Here is a 19,645-nt window from a genome sequence, read left to right as displayed (position 1 = left end):
CAGGGGACGAGGTCTCAGGGAAGTGGCGTGCGGGAGAAGGGAAGCTGTGACCCCTGGCTGGCTCTTTCCTCCCGCACGCCGCCCGCTCTCCCCCCGCGCAGCCTCGCAGATGGTCTCGCCCACTCCGGCCGCAGTCCACGTGGGCGAGGGAGCGCGGCGGCGCGGGCCGGCGGGGCTGGCTGACCTGTGGGCGTGAGGCGCAGCGGGACTGTCGGCCGGGCCGGGCTAGCCTTGCGGCCACCCCCAAACAAACCGGGAGCGTGGGCCTCGCCACAGGTAAAGCGGGAGCCGCCGGAGCACGCGGGGCGCGCTCCTGGTGGCGTTCGGGTCCGGACCCACACGCGTCCAGGCCGCGCCCGGGGCCTCATTGGCCCTTGGGTCTCGGCGGCCCAGTCGGAGGCGATTAGTTTAGTTTTGTTTTTTTCTGTGGCCGACGAGACGAAAAGGCAACCATGCTTGTTTATTAGCGCCTTTTGCGGAGGCCGCGGAAGGAAGCCTAGCGTGTCAGCTGGCTTCCTGCGGAAGTTCGCTAAGGGGACTTGCAAAAATGGCCTAGGAGGGGCATGTAGCATTCACGAGGGGCCCCGATTACGAAGCCATCTTCCTATCTCCTCCTTTCATCTCCTGACTTCACTTAATTAGCCTCAAAGAGGTAGAAATCTTGAACCCTGGAAAAACAGTACTTCAGTGACAATTCCTATTCCTGGCGAAGAACTAGAGCAAGAACCTAGTATATGATATTTTAATGGACTTGACAGAATCCTTTAGGGCTTTTTTCTTTAATCTTACTGATGGAGTCGTGTTAGATTTACTGTTATCACCACGCAGGGCTTTTATGCACGTCTGCAAATGCCTTACCCGCTTTTGAATACTGAGTAGACAAATGAATTAATCATAGTTGCAACTGATTGATTTCCATCCAACAGACGTTGGAGCAGTGCAAGTCCCTGGGCTAATGGGGAATAGTCACTGGGACGGTGGGTCCAGAGATAGGATCCAGCCCTGCTCGGGTGAACGAACAATTCATCAATTGTTAAGAGGTATATACAGCAATGAAATGATGATGTAGAGAGGATACTGCACTTGTAAATACAAACAGGATAAACATTAGTTGAATGCATAAAGGTCTTTTAATGAATACGGATGGAATTCAGAAGTTAATTTTCGCTATATGGCAGGAGTATTAATTTGAGCCTAGGTAGGCTTCACAGTGAATGTGGGATTTCAGAAGTTTGCTTTGAAGTAGGATGAAATGTTTAGACAAACTTAGAAGTCAAAATATTTTAAAGCTGATAGGGACCTTAAGAATCATATTATTATATCCATAACTTTTTCAAAAAATTGTTAAAGAATAGTTATTGAACCCGCATCATGGGCCAGTTTGCCCACCACCACAAGAAACAGTCTTGTCAACTAGCACAACTGAGGTCTTCTGGCTTCCAGTTTGCTCCCTTCTGACTTTGTGCAGAGAGGTTTGAGGGAAAACCTGACAGATATGGCAGATCATTTCCTGCCAGAATTTAACAAAAAGCACCTATCCCACAAGGCTGTTGTGCATACTTATTTCCTTTCTAAAATCATTTCAGAATGATAGTGAGTCTTTCACTTTTATAAATCTGTTTCAGGAGACTTCCCTAAATTACAGATCTCCAGGAGGAGGTTAGACATTCAATATCTGGTCTAATTCTGAGCATAAAACAAGCTGAATTCCAGTCTGTAGAAAAACAAGTAAAAAAATTGTATGCTACAATTAATTCAGCAGAAAACATTTAGATATGGATGTGTAATCAATAATAATACTAATGGCTAACATTTGTTGAGGATTTTCCATATGCTGGACTCCATGCTGTGTGTTATATGGATTATTTTACTTAACATAAAATTATATGCATCAAATCTTCTCTTCTAATTAAGCTGTCTAAATATAAAATTTCTTCATAATCCTGGAGCTTAAAGTATTAACAGCCTTTCCTTATAAAATCTTTTTAAAAACAACACATTTTTGGTAAAATATTCGTGTATTCTGTACTGGTTGCTTATGTATTTCTGTCACTTCATTTTGCTCACTAGTTTTGACCTTTTGTTTTTGAAGGCTTTTCTTTTTCTTTTTTTTCTACAGCCAAAAAACAGAATATTTCAAAATTGGTTTTGTTCAGTTCCCTTTGGAGGAACAGCTTTATCTGAAATAATCAAGAGTGTTCAGCCCTGAGGATTAACCAAGAAACAATCTTCTAGATAACATTGATAATATTTAGGACAGTGATAATTTATTTAGGACAAAGTAGATTTCTTCTTGTTTTTTATTTTGTGAGTAATGTATAAACATAAAATGCATTTGCATAATTCAGTGTCTTGATCAACAATCTGGTTCTTAAATCTCCTTTATTTATTTATTTTTTTAAGATTTTATTCGTTTATTTGACAGAGAGAGAGACAGCCAGCGAGAGAGGGAACACAGGCAGGGGGAGTGGGAGAGGAAGAAGCAGGCTCCCAGCAGAGGAGCCTGATGTGGGGCTCGATCTCAGGACCCTGGGATCACGCCCTGAGCCGAAGGCAGACGCTTAACGACTGAGCCACCCAGGCGCCCCTTAAATGTCCTTTAAACCAAATTTCAAACACTTAATTGCATCACCTTATTTCCTTTAAATATTAAATTAACAGATATTGGGTTCAGCTGTAATTTGAACATTTACAGATTCTTGTTTTAAATGGTTTTCTTATACCAATGGTTTTGCTTTTTTTTTTAATTGTAAAGCAATCTTTATTTTTCCAGTTAAGAAGTTTCCGTCTTTTGGTTTGTAACTGGGACTGCCTTGTTTTTGGCTTTTCCTGTGCTTGAGTAATATCTGACTACTCTAATCATCTAAGTTTCTTAAATATCTTTTAATTAGAAAAAAGATTTTATCATTTTATCATCTCCAGTTTATCATTTTTTTTGTTTGAATACTGTTCTAAACATTTAAGTAAGTTTCTCTTTTTTGATGCTTATATATATTTCCTTTGTAGGCTACTTTAAGAAAAATGGCTTTGTCAGCCCAACAGATACCCAGATGGTTCAATTCAGTTAAATTGAGTAGCTTCATTACAGCTACACAACTCAGAAAACATTTTCAGAGACCAGGAAAAACATTGTTGCATGGCTTTTCTGCTCAGCCACAGATGTCCTCTGACAATTGCTTTCTCCAGTGGGGATTCAAGACTTACGGGACTTCCTCCTTATGGAATAGTTCCCAGTCTACCAACTCAAGTAGGCAAGAGATTGGTTCTGCCCAAAGTACTCTGCTTCCTTCCGTGAATGAACAGACACAGAAGACACCCAACTTTGATTCTGAGCTATCTCTAGAAGGTAATTCTGAACTTCCAGAAGAGTCCCCTTTGCCCCACTTTGGTAGTTTGAACAGGTTAACTGTTTATAGTCTGTTAGCCCATTTCAAGTCATACTTTGTACCAAGTAAGAAAAAGAACAATGCCAGTTCTATTCATTTACTTATTTGACTAAGAATAAAAGGTTTGTAGATTAATATATATAATATTATGTTATAGTTATATTTATAATAGTTGCTTTCTAAATACTTTATTATTTATTTAAATTCTTTATAAAAAATTTTCAGGTGGTGATTAGGTTTACTAGGGTATAGTTTATCCTAATATGATATTCCTGGTCAGGATATAATTTTATCCAAGTAAAATTCATCAGTTTTGAGTGTACAGTTTTATGAATTTTGATAAACACATCTAGTAGTGTAACAGCCTCCACAATTAACAAACCAAAAAGAACACAAATAGAACACCCCAAAAAGCTCCCTTGTTATTTTTAGTCAGTCCTCTCTCTCCTATGCTTCTTCCTATTCTAGGAATATTCTCGTGCAAGGAATATTTCACCACAATGACGTAATGTTAGGTTAAGTAGAATATGGAAGAAAGACAGCAGGGTCAAGGAGGGCAGGGAGTAAAGACTGGCTATAAGAAATAAGAAACGGTAGTGATTAGAAGCAAAAAATAGAACAAAAAAAAAATCATAGTCTTAATTCTTTAGCTTAAGGGAGGTTACAGTTCCCAGTGTCTCCCATACCGCGTTTGGTTTCAACAAAACAAAACCTCAGAATCGAGGCTGTGCTAGAGAGGGTCACGAAGTCCTTTTAAAGACCTACTTGAGGGGCGCCTGGGTGGCGCAGTCGTTAAGCATCTGCCTTCGGCTCAGGGCGTGATCCCAGCGTTCTGGGATCAAGCCCCACATCAGGCTCTTCTGCTGGGAGCCTGCTTCTTCTTCTCCCACTCCCCCTGCTTGTGTTCCCTCTCTCGCTGGCTGTCTCTGTCAAATAAATAAATAAAATCTTTAAAAAAAAAAATAAAAATAAAGACCTACTTGAGCATAACTTGGAGGAAAGGGGATTTCATCAAAAGACATTTCAGGATATAATGACTTTAACTCATACAAATCGGGCTGGTAGAATATGTTGTACTTTGGGCCACTTTAACAAGCTGTGGTTGAATCTATCCAAAAGGTACTTGAAGGTCAGTTGATCTTTAGCATCTCACCTGTTGATTAAAAGTGACATAAAGGAAAGGAATTTTGTGTAGGACCTCCTCCTTATGAATAGAAACTTACCAACAGGTTTTTTATCTTGGAGGAGCAGTAGTTGATTTCTCTCAATAGTCTTAGCCTTACCTCTTAGAAGGTAGAAAATATTTGAACTTCGCAGATACTTAGTGCTGAAATGATCCCAAGATTTAAAAAGAAGCAAACTAGGGAAGAGGTTTAGCTTTAGGTGGACAGACTGGAGAGCTGACCGCCTCTGTCTTTCTGCATGTCTGCCTTCAAAGCACTGGACGACCTGCCTCCAGTGTCTCCATTGCAGCCAGTTTCCGAGGAGGAGGCCGTTCAGATTATTGCCGACCCTCCACTGCCCCCAGATACGTTCACACTTCGAGACTACGTGGATCATTCTGAGACTCTGCAGAAATTAGTGCTTCTAGGTAAGTCTCAGCAACCTGCAAGTACTTCTTGAGTGTATTCCTCATTTGCTTTTTTGCCTTACTTTGTTCAGATCAGCATTTTTAATCTTTATCAAGATGAACAGAAGTCAAATAGTGTGAAAAGGCTTCTAGTGAAAAACTGTACTCTCTGCCCCATCCTTCCTGATCGTCATGCTATTCCCCAGAGGTATCTACTTAACTTTTTATAGCTCTTTCTGTTTGTAGTTGATCTCTGTTTATGTCATTGTTTGTGGTGCTGTTGCTTGGTTCATCAGTTTTAGCCATTGGTTGATCCCTTGTATGTACGCACATACTTTTCCCCTATTCAGTTTGCCCCGCATAGTTATGGTAACAATTTTTAGATGAATCATCAGTCGGCGATTATATTATGACTGTAAATATCACTTGCTGCTCTCTGGGATTGTTTTCCTTCCTGTACAACTTTTCATTTTTCTACAGTTGTTAATAACTCTTGTTTTTCCTTTGATTAGTTTTATTTCTAGGGCTAAATTTTCCCACACAGTAGCCTGTCCGGACAGTGTTTCCTGCAGCAAACCCTACCAGATGAGGAATTCCTTCCTTTCCGCCCTCCCCCTTCCTCCTAGAGCCCACTATCCCCCTAATGTGGATGGTTTCTGTCTAGGCCTGCTCTGTAACTATTTTAGCTTGTTGGCTGGGAGGATGCACTTGGGTCTGGATAGTTGAAGACAGCCAAGGGATCTCACTGCAGACTTTTTACTTAGTCCTCTCCTGTTCAGTCCAACACCTTATTGCAGCCATCTGCTTCTCTCATTATCTCTGAGTCTGGCACATCTCTGATTTCATTTTCCCAGATGATGAACCTCCTTTCCCCCGGGGGATTGAGAGGAACAGGGTAGATAAGGGATTGTCTCTCAAATTCATCTGCTTCTCTCATTCTCCAGTCACCGCTGTACTTTAGGCTCTCATTTTTCGCTGGAAAGTTAGGAGCTTCCTAACTTGATAGTCGTCTTATCAGCAACATTGCCATGATGATCTCTCAAATACCAGTTCTCTTTCTAAAATGCCGATCTGACTGGAAATCCTTCAAAGCCTTCCCGGGGCGCCAGAGCTCTGCCTCGTCTGGCCCCTGCTTACCTTTTCAGCTTTACTGCTTGCCCCCCCCTCCTTCTGTTTGGCCAGCTCTGACAACCGGAAAACTTAGTTCAGGTAACTTCTAAAATGTCTTCGGTGACCCTCCTCTGGACCCTTACATCATCCTGACTTAGTTCCATTCTAGCACTAATAACAATATTATAGTTGTTTACTTCTCTGTTCTGTGCAAGTTACCCAAATGTGCAGGGAATGGCCTTTGTTCTCAAGAAGCTTCAAGTCTTCAGAAGTATCTAAATATACATATATAAGAATAACTGGACTATAAGGATGAAAGGTAAAGTGAGAAGTGCTACATAAGACATACAAAGAAAGTGTTCTGTGGTTTCAAAGGGGAGAGAAAGATGACATCTGCTACAAACAGGAGAGCCAGTCACCTTCCTTCTGGAACAGCTTCCCCAGCCTTATGATAGGTGTCATGGCTAATACAAGATAAACAGAAGACATGGCCCCTGCCTTTAAACAATTTAAAGCATAGTTAAGAGTTTTGGGAATATATGTTTCAGCCATTCCTTCTCTGTATGTTGATATGTCAACAGCACATCTTGGAAGTGACTTAAATGACAGTACCTTAGAGGAGCCATGATTGCATTGTCAGATAGTAATTTTGAGGACCCACATGTCCCAGTGCCTGTCTGCTTCTCAGCTCTACTTTCTGCCTTTCTCTGCCTATTCTGTATCCCAGGAGGCCAGCCTCTATGCACTAGAGCTCCTTTGCCAGCTGGCTTCTGGGCAGCTTCAGCCAGCGGGAGGCACTTGCAGGAGGAGAGGGAAGGCAGGTGGGAGTTCATTTTTTTTCCCTGTCCCCTCCTTGCTTTGGGTCCTCTAACTGCCTCGCTCCATGACAACAGCTCCTACTGAGCAGCCCTTTCTTAATAGCTTGCAGTTCCCTCTGGGATCGGGTAATACTTTTTGCTCCCTGTCTCTTTAGCACTAGGGGTGCCCTTGTTCGCTCCCTCAGCTCTGTCACACCACTGTGTGAAGTCCCTTCAGTGAAGGTCTTTTTGTTTGCACTTTCTAGGACAGTATCTGCTGCCTGCCAGATCCTGATGGCTACACTAAATATGTGTAACCATAACTGAATACAGTGGTAATAATTGTAGTTACTGAATGGATAAAAGCAACTTAGACTGTGGTCACCCAGAAGTTAGAGGCGTGGATTACTCATTTGTTATATCCCCAGAGCCTAAGAGAAGTGCCTGGTCCATAGTGGGAATTCAGTGACTATTTTTTCAAGTTAAAGAAATCTTGAGTAAGCCCAAGTGATTTGTGCTGACAGCAGTGTGCTCTCCTGATGAGATTCTGCTCTCCTATTGCTGTTAAAAGGCAGCTTTTCAGGATTTCTGTTTGAGCACAGTCAGGGTGTGATGGCTCATGCTGAGCAAGGCACTTCAGCACATGTCAGCTGTAATAGTAAGTTCAATTCCAAGTCTAAACCCTTCATGTTATTTTTAAAGCACCCCTTCCCACATTTATCACAGAGATCTGAAACGAGTTTCTGTCTTATTTATGTATCTATCCATCCAGTAATTTATTTTTTATAAATATTATTTTAAAATTATAACAGAATTCCATCGAGTGTTAATAATGCAAGTACTTTAAGAGAAAGAACTCTCACCTTCTCTACATACCATTTCCACTTTCCAGAGGTAGCTTTTCCCACCTTTTTCTATGCAAATCCATTTATTACCGAAAGCCATACACGGGTTTTACATTTTTATGTAGTCAGGCTTAATATTTTTAAAATTGTTTTCTTCTACTAGTTTTAGAGTTAGTACAAATTTAAATTCTTAATCTTTCTGAAATTTTGTATCAGATATAGAAGGATTTTTTTTATTTAAGTAAAATTGACATATGTTACATAGTTTCAAATATACAACATAGTGATTCAATAGTTCTATACATCAAGCTCACCATGATAAGTGTAGTAATCAGAAACAATTATTTTTCAAATGTATAGTTAGTGGTCCCATTATGTTGCAATAAACACTGTATCTTTTCACCATTAATTTGAAATGCCATTATTATTATATGCTGATTTTTTTATTTTATTCATTTAGTTGATCCTGGATCTGTTTCTGGTCTTCATTCTGTATGTGTGTTTGTGTAATCTATTTTTCTAGTCATGATCATCTTATATCAATGCCTGTTTACTATCAAGAAATTTGGGTTTAGAATTATGTTTGGATATAATAATATATGAAATTATAATTGATTTTTCTGGTTGTGTACACCATTAAAGAAAGAATGTTTTTATTTCATTGCTTTTATATTTAAGACTTGAAAGTTGCATCTGGAAATCAGTTGGTGAGTTATTTTTCACCTAAAGAAATATTTTTAAGAATATAAAATTTAGGGGCGCCTGGGTGGTTAAGCGTCTGCCTTCGGCTCAGGGCGTGATCCCGGAGTTATGGGATCGAGCCCCACATCAGGCTCTTCTGCTATGAGCCTGCTTCTTCCTCTCCCACTCCCCCTGCTTGTGTTCCCTCTCTCGCTGGCTGTCTCTCTCTGTCAAATAAATAAATAAAATCTTTAAAAAAAAAAAAAGAATATAAAATTTAAGTCTAACCTTAAGGTTTTAGAATATCTTCAAATGTTTACTCTAAAGGTAAAGAATAGACCTTTCCTGTTCATGGTTATCTTTTTAATCAGATAAAAGGAAAAAAATTAGAGAATAAAACGCTCAGTTTTAATGAGAATTTTGAATTACAGGTTACTTTGATTCCCGGCCTAATTAATATTGTCATCTAATTATATCCATAACCAGAGAATACTTTAAAGTAACAACTTGCTTTCTCCCTCTTCTTTCTTTCTCCTGTGCCTTGTCTCACTTACTTAGACTACCTAAGATTATAGGGATATGTGAAGGTCAAAGGTTGTATACTTTCTGCTTTGTTGTATATTTGAGGGCTGTATATGCTCACCTGTTCTCACACAGACATTTCTTGAGCTCCTTCGAGGTACTTGTCTCCATGCTGAAGACCTGGAGATTACAATGAGTAAGACATAGGGTTATTTTTATTCCCCTCCCTGGAGGAGATCATAAATATATCTCGAAAATAATGCTTATAACTAAGGAAATGACAAACGTCAAAGAAGGTAACGATTTGTTTAAAGGGTTTGTTATACTGTAGAATTGCCAGTTCAGCAATTACTATGGAGATCACTGGGAGCTCATAAGCATTCTTCAAACAATATTCAAGAAACCGTACATAAGGTGATGACCCTAGCTGGGTGGTGACTTGGTGAATTTGTTTCGGGTAGAAATTTAGCCCCAAATGAATTGTTTTCCTTTATATGTGACTTTGACATAAATACTACGTTTTCATTTTAATTTAACTTTATTTCTGCAATTCGTTTAGTTTGAATATATTTAGAAGTTTCTGTTGGCCTGTTCCAGTTCTCTTTTGCACAGGTTGTTGATCTTCATCAGTAATTCCTCGTGCTTTTATGTATGAAGTTTAATGACCTCGCTAAACAGTTGTCTTCAAACAGTATTTGTAATTTATTATAGGAGTGGATCTCTCAAAGATCGAAAAACATCCAGATGCAGCCAACCTCCTTCTGAGACTGGATTTTGAAAAAGACATTAAGCAAATACTCATGTTTCTTAAAGATTTGGGTATAGAGGATAACCAGCTGGGAACATACCTGACCAAAAACTATGCTATTTTCTCTGAAGACCTTGAAAATCTTAAGACCAGGTAGGGCTTTTACAATGATTTTCACATAACCCAAGAAGTGGTTATGAAGGAAATGTATGTATAAGTTATTAAGTCTTAGCTGCATAAGGATTAGCTGATAATGAACACGAATGTTATTTATTTTTTTCTTATGGACTTTCTTTGATCAAGATTAAGGATCAAACAGTTCTTTTATTCGACTTCTCATTTTTATGTGTTCAACTTATTGCTGAGTCAATACTTAACGGGTTCTCTTCAGAAACTGGAATAAAAATTTTCTTTAATCCATTAACAAATGGCTAAATTACCTGAGAGTGCACTTAGAGTTATGAAAGCCTGAACTTTCGTGGATAGTTTTAATTTTCTGGGCAATTTTTGATGGTAGACATCTGACATCCTCTTGGCACATTATTGTATAATTTGCTTAATCATTTCCGTAAGTTGGCTATTTTGGTTGTTCCTTTTTTTTTTCTTTAAAAAGCACTTCCATAAACATCTTTGTACTTCATTCAACATTCAAATAATTTATTAAATCTGTGAGAATCAATACAGGGCGATGAGATAGTATTGATCTGTGAGATAAGAATCCTGCTAGGCATTGGGAACACCACAGAGAACAAGACAGAGCGCCTGTCCCTAATTCACCTTTTGAATTTATTATCCTCTCTACTACTCAACGTAAGTCAGTTCTTCCCTGTATTTCCAGATTCACCTAATGGGAGCATGGTTCACCTTGTTGCCCAAATCAGAAATATTGGTAGTAACTTTGGCTTCTCTTCTTTTAGTATCCACATCTGATTAATAAATCACCTATCAATTCTTTTTTATCTCTCAAATCAGTCAACGCATTTCTCTTAATCTTCACTATGAAGATCACCTCGGGTCCCCATTTCACATGAAGATTGCTGTAACAGTTTCCTAACTTTTCTGCCTCTAGTCTCCACCACCAGATGGTGAGCCTCACTGCACTTCAGAGAACACTACAGTTCCTTGAACAACATCAGAGTCCAATGCCTTGTCTGAATTAGGGGGAAAAAAAGGAAACAAAAGACTAGATTCCTTACATTGAACAATTTGGGCTCCTGTATATGCAAGGCACTGAGCTAGACTTCAACCACCTAAGATAGACACGCACACCCTCTCTCTTCATGGACTTACCTTCTGATATAATATAGACAGACTATTACAGGGGAGAGAATGAGTGATTCTAGGAAACTCAGTCTGACATATCCAGCTCTGCTTCTCCTCCTGACTGTCTGGAACACTGATCCCTCCCCATTCAAAAACCAGTTTGCCCTATTCTTCAAGATTTATTCAAAGGAAGTGTGCATACCAGGAGGTGGGGATTGTTGGGACCCATTTCAGAGACTGCCTACTGGGCTAATATGATTTTTTTTTAATTGAAGTACAGTTGACATACAATGCTACATTAGTTTCAGGTGTACAAAAGAGTGATTCAGCAAGTCTATACAAGGCTATCTGTAATGCTGTGCTTACCACAAGTGTAGCTACCATCTGTCACCATACAGCGCTATTTCAATGCCGTTGACTACTGCACCACCATTATTAATATCCCCATTTTCCAGGAGAGGCACGGAAAGGTTTAATAATTTGTCCAAGATGACGTGGATAGTGTAAGTGACAGAGCTGGGATTCAGGCCCAATTAGTCTAACTGCAGCGTCCTGTCTACTGCACCATGCTGTCTCCCTGCTCTTAATTCTGTAAAGCAAACCTAAGTTTAAAGGAAGGTGAAGTGACTTGCTCAAGATCACACATGCTCCTAACACTGAAAGGATATTCTGTCATACACAGCGTAGTTTAATGGTTCCTAAACCTGGCCGATTCAAATTCTGGAGGGTTGCTTTTAATTACTTGGAATTTTTTAATAGGTTTATCCACATACAGCAAAAAATAAGCTTCTACTGTAAGAGGCAAGAGTATGATAATCTTTATTTAATTGAACTTAACTTTTGTCTCTGGTATGTACAGTATTATTTTCTAGGATTTCTGTAATAGCATTGATTTCATATACTTGTTCTCCTTTGAATGAAGAAAATTTCAAATGTATAAAGAAGTTATTTGGTTCTTTGTAAGAATTTTGAAATGGATAATCTGCATTTAATTATTTAAATTTCTTTTGGCTGGGCCTTATATCTTAATTTTTTATTAGAAAAATTAGCACAAGGTAGACAACAGTTTTAACAGTGTTTTAGTCAGATACTGATTTTTGCTGTGACCAAAAAACAAGAGGGAAAGAAAAAGTAATCCTCCTTCCCACTTACTTAATTCCTATCCCTCATCAACTGTCTGAGACCTGTCTGTGGAGGCAGCTACTATGATCAGGTTTTTTTGTTTGACCTGCTAAGAATGTTCTGTCATATGCAAGCATATGTGTATATGTGTGTACAAATACACATGAACCCACGTGCATACAACTGGTAGCATTTATACATGCTGTTGTCACCCCACTTTCTTACCTTAACTGTATATTAGAGAGAGTTTTGTACTGGGACTTCCTCTTCTTCTTAGTGCTAGCATAGTTCATCCTGCGGATCATCCAGTCCCTTGTGATCAACATGGTGCTTGTTTCCAGTCACTGCTATCACAACGAGGCTGCAGTGATTCTCCTATGTGTGTGTATATATATCATTTCGCACATACTGCTATGTATCTGTAGGACAGATTTCTAGAAATGGAATTGCTAGGTGAAATGGTATGTGCATTTATAATCTTAATAGATGTCAACAAGTTGGCCTTTGTAAGGTTGTTTTCTAGTTTACGCTCCCATCAACACCATACAGAAATGCCAGTTTCTCTGTTACCCTCACTAATACAGAGTCATCAAACTTCATAGTTTCGGTTCATTTTATAGATAAAAACAATGCCTCAGTGTTGTTTCAGAAATGACGTTTGGAGGATCTTCTCCTATGTTGAAGTTCTATTTACATCGCCTTATCTATAAATCACATATATCCTTTGCCATTTTAAAATTAAGTCTTTTTCTTTCTTTTGTAAGCATTCTTCTATATTTTAACAAAATTAGTTATTTCTCTGTGACATGCTGTAAATACTTGACACTTGTTTTGACTTTGTCAATGGTTGGGGGGGTTGCCTTGCATTGTAAATTTTTATATAGTTAAATTTATCGGTCTTTTCTCTCATGTCCTCTAAGGGAGTCCCTTAAAGGAGCAGTAGTCACTTACAAAATATAAGCTGTAGTGGTACTTGGTATAGAAATAGCATAGGCATTTGGTATAGGCATGCCTGGGTTCAGATCTCAGCTTCGTCATTAATTAGCTGGTGGTCTGGGGCGCCTGGGTGGCACAGCGGTTGAGCGTCTGCCTTTGGCTCAGGGCGTGATCCTGGCGATCCGGGATCGAGCCCCACATCAGGCTCTTCCGCTGTGAGCCTGCTTCTTCCTCTCCCACTCCCCCTGCTTGTGTTCCCTCTCTCGCTGGCTGTCTCTATCTCTGTCGAATAAATAAATAAATAAAATCTTAAAAAAATAAAAATAAAAAAAATAAATAAATTAGCTGGTGGTCTGAGAGGAGTTATTTAACTTCTCTGAATCTATGTTTCTTCAGATACAATGTGGAAAATTACCTGGTTCACAGGTTTTTGTTTTTTTACCTTTTTATTTGGTGAGAATTAAACAAGATAATGTCCTGGTATATTTTAGGCATTTAATAAAACCTCCTTTTACAATGTTTATAAGTTTTTAAAAATCAATAATGTTATTTCATAGGCAAACTTTCTATATTTTACTACCTTATTTTGGTTCCCAGAAACTTAGGAAATTTCTCAGTTGTTAACAAAATGCATAATGGAAATCACAGTAAAAATTATTTACGAGTATACATATTCAATAAATTTGCTAAACTAAAAAATTCCTCTCTTGACTTCTGCCACACTTGAGGGTCTTTATAAAAAGAGTTTGGAATCTTATTTTCTTAATTTATGGATTTTCTGTTCTTAGCAAGAGATTCTTAAACAGAAGCTATTTGATTTTTTCCTACCAAGTAATAGTAATAGTAATAGTAATTAACTGAAAAGAGAATCTGTTAGATTTCAGAATTAGTTGGTTTCTAAGTAGAAATGGGAACCATTCTAGAGTTGGATGGGTGCTTGTTTTGCTTTAACTGTATTTGGGCCATTACTATAGAATGTTTTTACTTATCCTTTCTTTTGTTTGTTTGGAAAGTAGCACGACATTAGTAAATGTTAATTATATGTACATGTATTTTTTGTTTGTTTTTCTAGAGTGGCTTATCTGCAGTCAAAAAATTTCAGTAAGGCACATATTGCACAGATGGTCAGAAATGCACCATTTTTGCTGAGTTTTTCAGTGGAAAGATTGGATAACAGATTGGGATTTTTTCAGAAAGAACTTGAACTTAGCGTGAAGAAGGTAAAGAAAAGAGGAGAATTTATATATTTGCATATGAGCTACATTTAGTAACTTAAATCTCACGTTTCTCACAGATGCCTGGCCCATATGAATTCTATAAATGCCTGGTATTTTTGTATAAGAATGAATTATCCTACTAGGTTAAATATATAACTGTATCATTTTATAATATTCCATCAAGTTGGTGCCTTAACTTTTGTTTTCAGTATTTGTTTTTTCCTCCAACAGCATTAAGTTTATGTATTTTCAGGGTTCCTAGCATTTTTCTGACTGGCTCATATTTTGAACTTTAGTTTTGTGCTCCTAGTAATGCCTTGTTTTCCCAAACTAGTTGAATGTGCATGAATAGTAATAATAGATTGTTTTATAACTATAGACTAGAGATCTGGTAGTTCGTCTCCCAAGGCTACTAACTGGAAGTCTGGAGCCCGTGAAAGAAAACATGAAGGTAGGTTGACTTTAAGATTTTCAGAAATCAGCTTCTTTCTTCAAGTGCTTAAGAAGAGGATAGATTTTGCTACTATCTTCTTAAAGAACACTAGATTGTGAAAGAAGTTATTTCTAAAAAGATGGACATAGGAAATGATGTAATAAATATCTAGCAGGCGATACGTTTTAGTTAATAATATGTTCCCATGTTGAGCAGGTGTTACATGTGTGAATCACCTTGTAGACACGGATACCAGTAATCCTAGAGTAATGCATTAGGTGCCTGCGCAATGCCTGGAAACCACATCTGTTGTCCAGTGTGAGACGCCAGCTTAACGTCACCTCGGTGGGAGATGAGATTTGGAGGCTGGATCCAAAAGACTTCTGTGAAGAGACCAGTGGCCAAGCACATCGCTCTCCTTAGAACTGTGCCCACTGCCAGCTCTAATTCTGTCACAGGACTTACCAGACACTCGTTACTGTCCTTCCTCCAAGAGAATAGTATAAAGCCAAAGGCAGCTGACTAGTTAGTATACAAAGCTGTAGTAAGATTTGAAATTATGATAGAAGGCCTATTTTTCTGAGGTGCTTAAAGTCTTTCATGTCCAGTTGTTGAAGAAATTTTTGTTGAGCACCTGCCCATGCACTGTGCTGGGGAGATAGTCCCTGCTCTCATGGGGTTTATAATCTAGTGGGGGCAGCCCCCACTATGGATTGGTAGGGGAGCAGAGGACCTAACACACTATTGGATATTTAGTTTTACCATCTCTGTCTGAAATTTTGACATGTAGTTTTTCCAGATAACATGTATATGCGTGTGCTTGGGAGCAGAGACTCAAAAAACACGTTGAAATCTTAACTGCTGGTCTGTGATGTAGGGCCCGTACAGATAGCCTGACCAGGCCTTCCACATCCACTATTATTTTGTTGCATTGTCATGATAGCTCCTTTTGGTGACCTTCGTGATGATCACCATGCTGTGAGAGTTCATCTCAGAAGAGGGGCTTGAAATTCAGGTTACCCCGGAAGCAGGAAGCTATGGACCCTTGAGGGCATTGGCATAGCTGTCTCCAGATTTTAATGTCCTCTTTTCAAATTTTAAAAGAATCAGTTTGTCCTCTGGCATATTACCAAAATAACTGTTTCCATTTGTGATTCAAGCAACTCTACTTTCTTTTAGGTTTATCGTCTTGAACTAGGTTTTAAACATAATGAAATTCAACATATGATCACCAAAGTCCCAAAGATGTTGACTGCAAATAAAAGGAAACTTACTGAGACTTTCGACTATGTGCACAATGTGATGAGCATTCCCCACCACCTCATTGTCAAGTTCCCACAGGTAACAAGTGCACAGCTCTCTCTGGGAACTCTCATTGCCCTTCATCCAGAACTGCTCTCTGTGTGCGTAGTGCTGTTCGCTGCAAAAATGACTTGCTGTTTGGGAAGGAATTGGACCAAATATAGTCTGGTTCTGAAATTGACAGTTGTAGTAAGGTCATATTTCTTTTGCCCATCTTTTAAATCAAGAATGCATCTAGCAAATGAAGTTGAGGGATCACTTGTGAAAAGTTCACAGCTTCTAGGGCACACATGTACATCTCCATAGGAGACACAAGTGACGAGTCTGTTTGCCTATGATTGTTACCTATTGCCTGCTGCAATCTAACATATTCCCAATTGTGTTTTTCTCCACTTAAATTTGAAATAGATCACTTCCCTTAAAGGTCCTGTCAATTCTACATGTACTTTTTATTCACAGTCTAAGTCCATTAGTTAGAGGCGCCTGGGTGGCTCAGTCGGTTAAAGTGTTCAACTCTTGGTTTTGGCTCAGGTCATCATCTCATGGGTCCTGAGATTGAGCCCCACAGCGGGCTCTGCAGTCAGCAGGGAGTCTGCTTGGGATTCTCTCCTTCTGCCCCTCCCCGCAGTTGTGTGGGGTCTCTCTCTCTCTCTCTCTTTCTCTAAAATGAATAAATAAATCTTTTAAAATAAATAAATAAATCCATTAGTTAATGAGCCATATTGTAATGATCTCCTACAAAAGCATAAAACAGTTCTAGTTTGCCATTGTGCCAAAGCCATATTTATATTTTCCAAGCTAATCAGACTTTCCTGTTCTTTAGCAAGTGACATTATCTGCTTGTTCACAAGAATGTTAACTCTTTGAAAGCAGAGAGCCTGTCTGATTTATACACTGCTGGATTCCTAGTGCCTGGAACTGTACCAGGACATTTAGTAGGCACTAAATAAATATTTGCTGAACAAATGAATGATTGAATTTCATCAAAGTCATCCTTTCTTTCCTGTTTGCCATGTGAATAGACACTCCATATTTACTGGATAAATGAAAGACTGAATTTCATTAGAGTGATCCCCTACTCTGTTTTCTACATGTGTTCTTGATCTAAAGATAGGCAAAAGAAATTTGACTTTAATATAACTCAGAACTAGATTGCATTTGGTACAGTTCCTTCACAAATAGCAATGTTTATTTACCTATCATACTTCACTATGAGGAGGCCCTTAATAAAGAGCTTTTCTGTTTCATCAAATGTATTCATTATTAAAAGTGCAGTGGTACAAATTTGGCTTATTGGAACAATTGTAAAGTAAGTGGTCTTCAACTAGAAAGCAGTAACAATTAGTTCTCCCCTGGGCTGTTAGATAATTCAGTGACACAGCATAAAATAATCTCATTTGGGGATACAAAAGTCAATCAGACATGGTCTGTATGCTTGTGGAATTTGTGATCTAGTGTGGAAGACAAGTTTCTAAAATGTCATTGATTTACATAATGTTAGAGTCTTAACCAGATAGACTTAGTTAAGTCTAAGTCTACTGTAACCTAGACTTAGGTAAGTCTTCTGTAACATAGACTTAGGTAAGTCTTAACCTTACAGAGCTTATTAATTTAATGTAGAAGAGGTAGGAAAATCATACTAATAATGATAGCTACTAAGTGCTCACTGTGTGCCAGCTCTGTCTTTACTGCTTTACTTGTATGAATTCATTTAATCCTCACAACCACCATATGAGATAGGTACTATTATTATCCCTGTTTTACAACTGACGAAAGTGAACATAAAAGGATCGTCGAAAGGTTACCCAGGTAATAACGGACAGAGCCAAGATTAGAACTCTGGCAGTCGAGTTTAAAAAACCATGCTCTTAACTAGGATATGAATGCTACCACTCTAAGAACTGACATTTGAGTTGTCAGTAGAATGAGTGGGGTCTTCCAGAAGGATAGAAACTTTCTAAGTCTACTAGAGGAAACTATAAACTTGACCAGATACATCAAAATCACTTGTTTAAAAAACACAGACTATTAGGCACCCCAAACCCTAGCTTTTGGGAAGCCCACTTGTAGAACTGTGACTTCCTTATTGGGATTCTCAGACTCGTAGAGGTCTGGCTAATATTGTTAAAAAAAAAAACAATAAACAAAAAAATGGAAAAATATTAACTGACGGGACTGGGGGGGAACTGAAAGACTTTAAATTTTTGGCTGGTGCTTTAAAAACTTAGTGGTATGAAACAAATTTTCTCTTGCAAATAACGGTTCTGGTTGGCCTATTCCTGATTCCTTTTTAAAGTTGCTGCCACTAACGCTACATCTTAAGAGTTTTAACCCCAAGACGGATAAGACGTGCATTCCCTAGTTGCTCGCCTAGAGACCAGGTTCATTTCATTCTAATACTAGGCAGGGAGAGGGAGCAGGCAGGAATTTTACAAAAAAAAAGGAAGCTTCCATAGATTGTGAAATCTTACAAACTTTTGGTGCCAGTGGATCTTGATTTCTAACTTTGGTTCTCAAACTTGACGGTGTCAGAATCACCTGGAGAACCTATGGGCCCCATTCAAAGTTTCTGATTAAGTATTTTGGGGACAGAGCCTGAGGATTTGCTGTTTTAATGTCTCCTCCATCTGGATTAGCCAATGTTCTTTGCTTACAGTATAGCCCTTAATTACTTTATAATTGTTCTGTTAGTTCTTTTTAATCATAATCTCTTAGCAGAAGCTATACGGGCTAAACCCTGTGACATTTATCATAGTTACTAAGCATGTGGTCAGTACTTTATAATTGTTAGCCTAATTAAAAATTTTAGCAAAACATTTTAATAGTTCATCTTTCAGTGCACAATGTTGTTTTTAAAAACTTTTTTTTTCTTTTTTAGGTATTTAATACAAGGTTGTTTAAAGTCAAAGAAAGGCATTTGTTTCTTACCTATATAGGAAGAGCACAATATGATCCAACAAAACCTAACTATATCTCTTTGGACAAGTTAGTGTCTGTGCCTGATGAAATATTTTGTGAAGAGATTGCCAAAGCCTCAGTACAAGACTTTGAAAAATTCTTAAAAACTCTTTAGTTTTTGATGAGTGTTAAAATGTAATAATGTAAAATGAATGTGGATATGAATGAATGATATATATTTTTAAATAAATGCCTCAGGCCTCCTTTGATGCTGGAAACAATTTCTTGATATTGTGAATTTGGGTACACTTGTGGCAGATCTTTCTTACAAGTTCCTAGTGACTTAATTTTTCTTCACCTCCACCATTTCCTTCCTTCTCGGGGAGGACAGAACTTAAACCACAGCAGGCTGAGAGGAGAGAGGGTCACTTTCCTATGGGCTGGCACACTGTCCTTCTGGTGAGGATGAGGATAGAGGTTTCCCTCTGATATTCGCAGGCCTTCTAAAGTGGCAAGACCTCTTTATTTTCTTCAAAATGTTAAGAGTTTCTGGAGTATCCTATGTTATTATTCACCTAATAACTACTATTCATGTAGATAATGCTACAAAACACATTCCATTTTGGATGATCCGCACTGTATCTTCCTGAGCATAGATATTCAGAGTTGCCCACAATTGGCTACTGAGAATCGGGAAAGGAAAAAGGATTGGGGAGGTGGGAGGGAGATAAGTAAAGGGCAATGAAACATAGTAAAAGGCCATAATAAACCTCTGACTTATTGCCAGTATGCAAAGATTTATTACAGTATGAACT

General features: G+C 38.5%; 1 protein-coding gene across 2 annotated transcripts; it reads left to right on the top strand.

Moving 5' to 3' along the window:
- The first annotated feature begins 132 nt into the window (after positions 1-132).
- MTERF3 (mitochondrial transcription termination factor 3) lies at positions 133-19,108 on the top strand. Of its 2 annotated transcripts, none has more exons than XM_040625533.1 (8): positions 133-276; positions 3,007-3,346; positions 4,825-4,977; positions 9,623-9,812; positions 14,053-14,200; positions 14,577-14,648; positions 15,810-15,971; positions 18,811-19,108. In XM_040625533.1, the coding sequence occupies exons 2-8, from the start codon at positions 3,022-3,024 to the stop codon at positions 19,003-19,005; spliced, it is 1,245 nt and encodes a 414-aa protein (XP_040481467.1). In that variant the 5' UTR covers positions 133-276; positions 3,007-3,021; the 3' UTR covers positions 19,006-19,108. The 2 variants fall into 2 exon arrangements, with proteins under 2 accessions (XP_040481467.1, XP_008687409.1); XM_008689187.2 differs by lacking the exon at positions 133-276 and adding an exon at positions 678-1,040.
- Positions 19,109-19,645: the final 537 nt, after the last annotated feature.

The sequence above is a fragment of the Ursus maritimus genome, unplaced genomic scaffold (assembly GCF_017311325.1).
Source record: "Ursus maritimus isolate PB19 unplaced genomic scaffold, ASM1731132v1 scaffold_9, whole genome shotgun sequence".
In the NCBI taxonomy this organism is placed as follows: domain Eukaryota; kingdom Metazoa; phylum Chordata; class Mammalia; order Carnivora; family Ursidae; genus Ursus; species Ursus maritimus.
The sequence above is the reverse complement of the archived record's forward strand: the minus strand, read 5'-3'. Positions and strand labels throughout refer to the sequence as shown.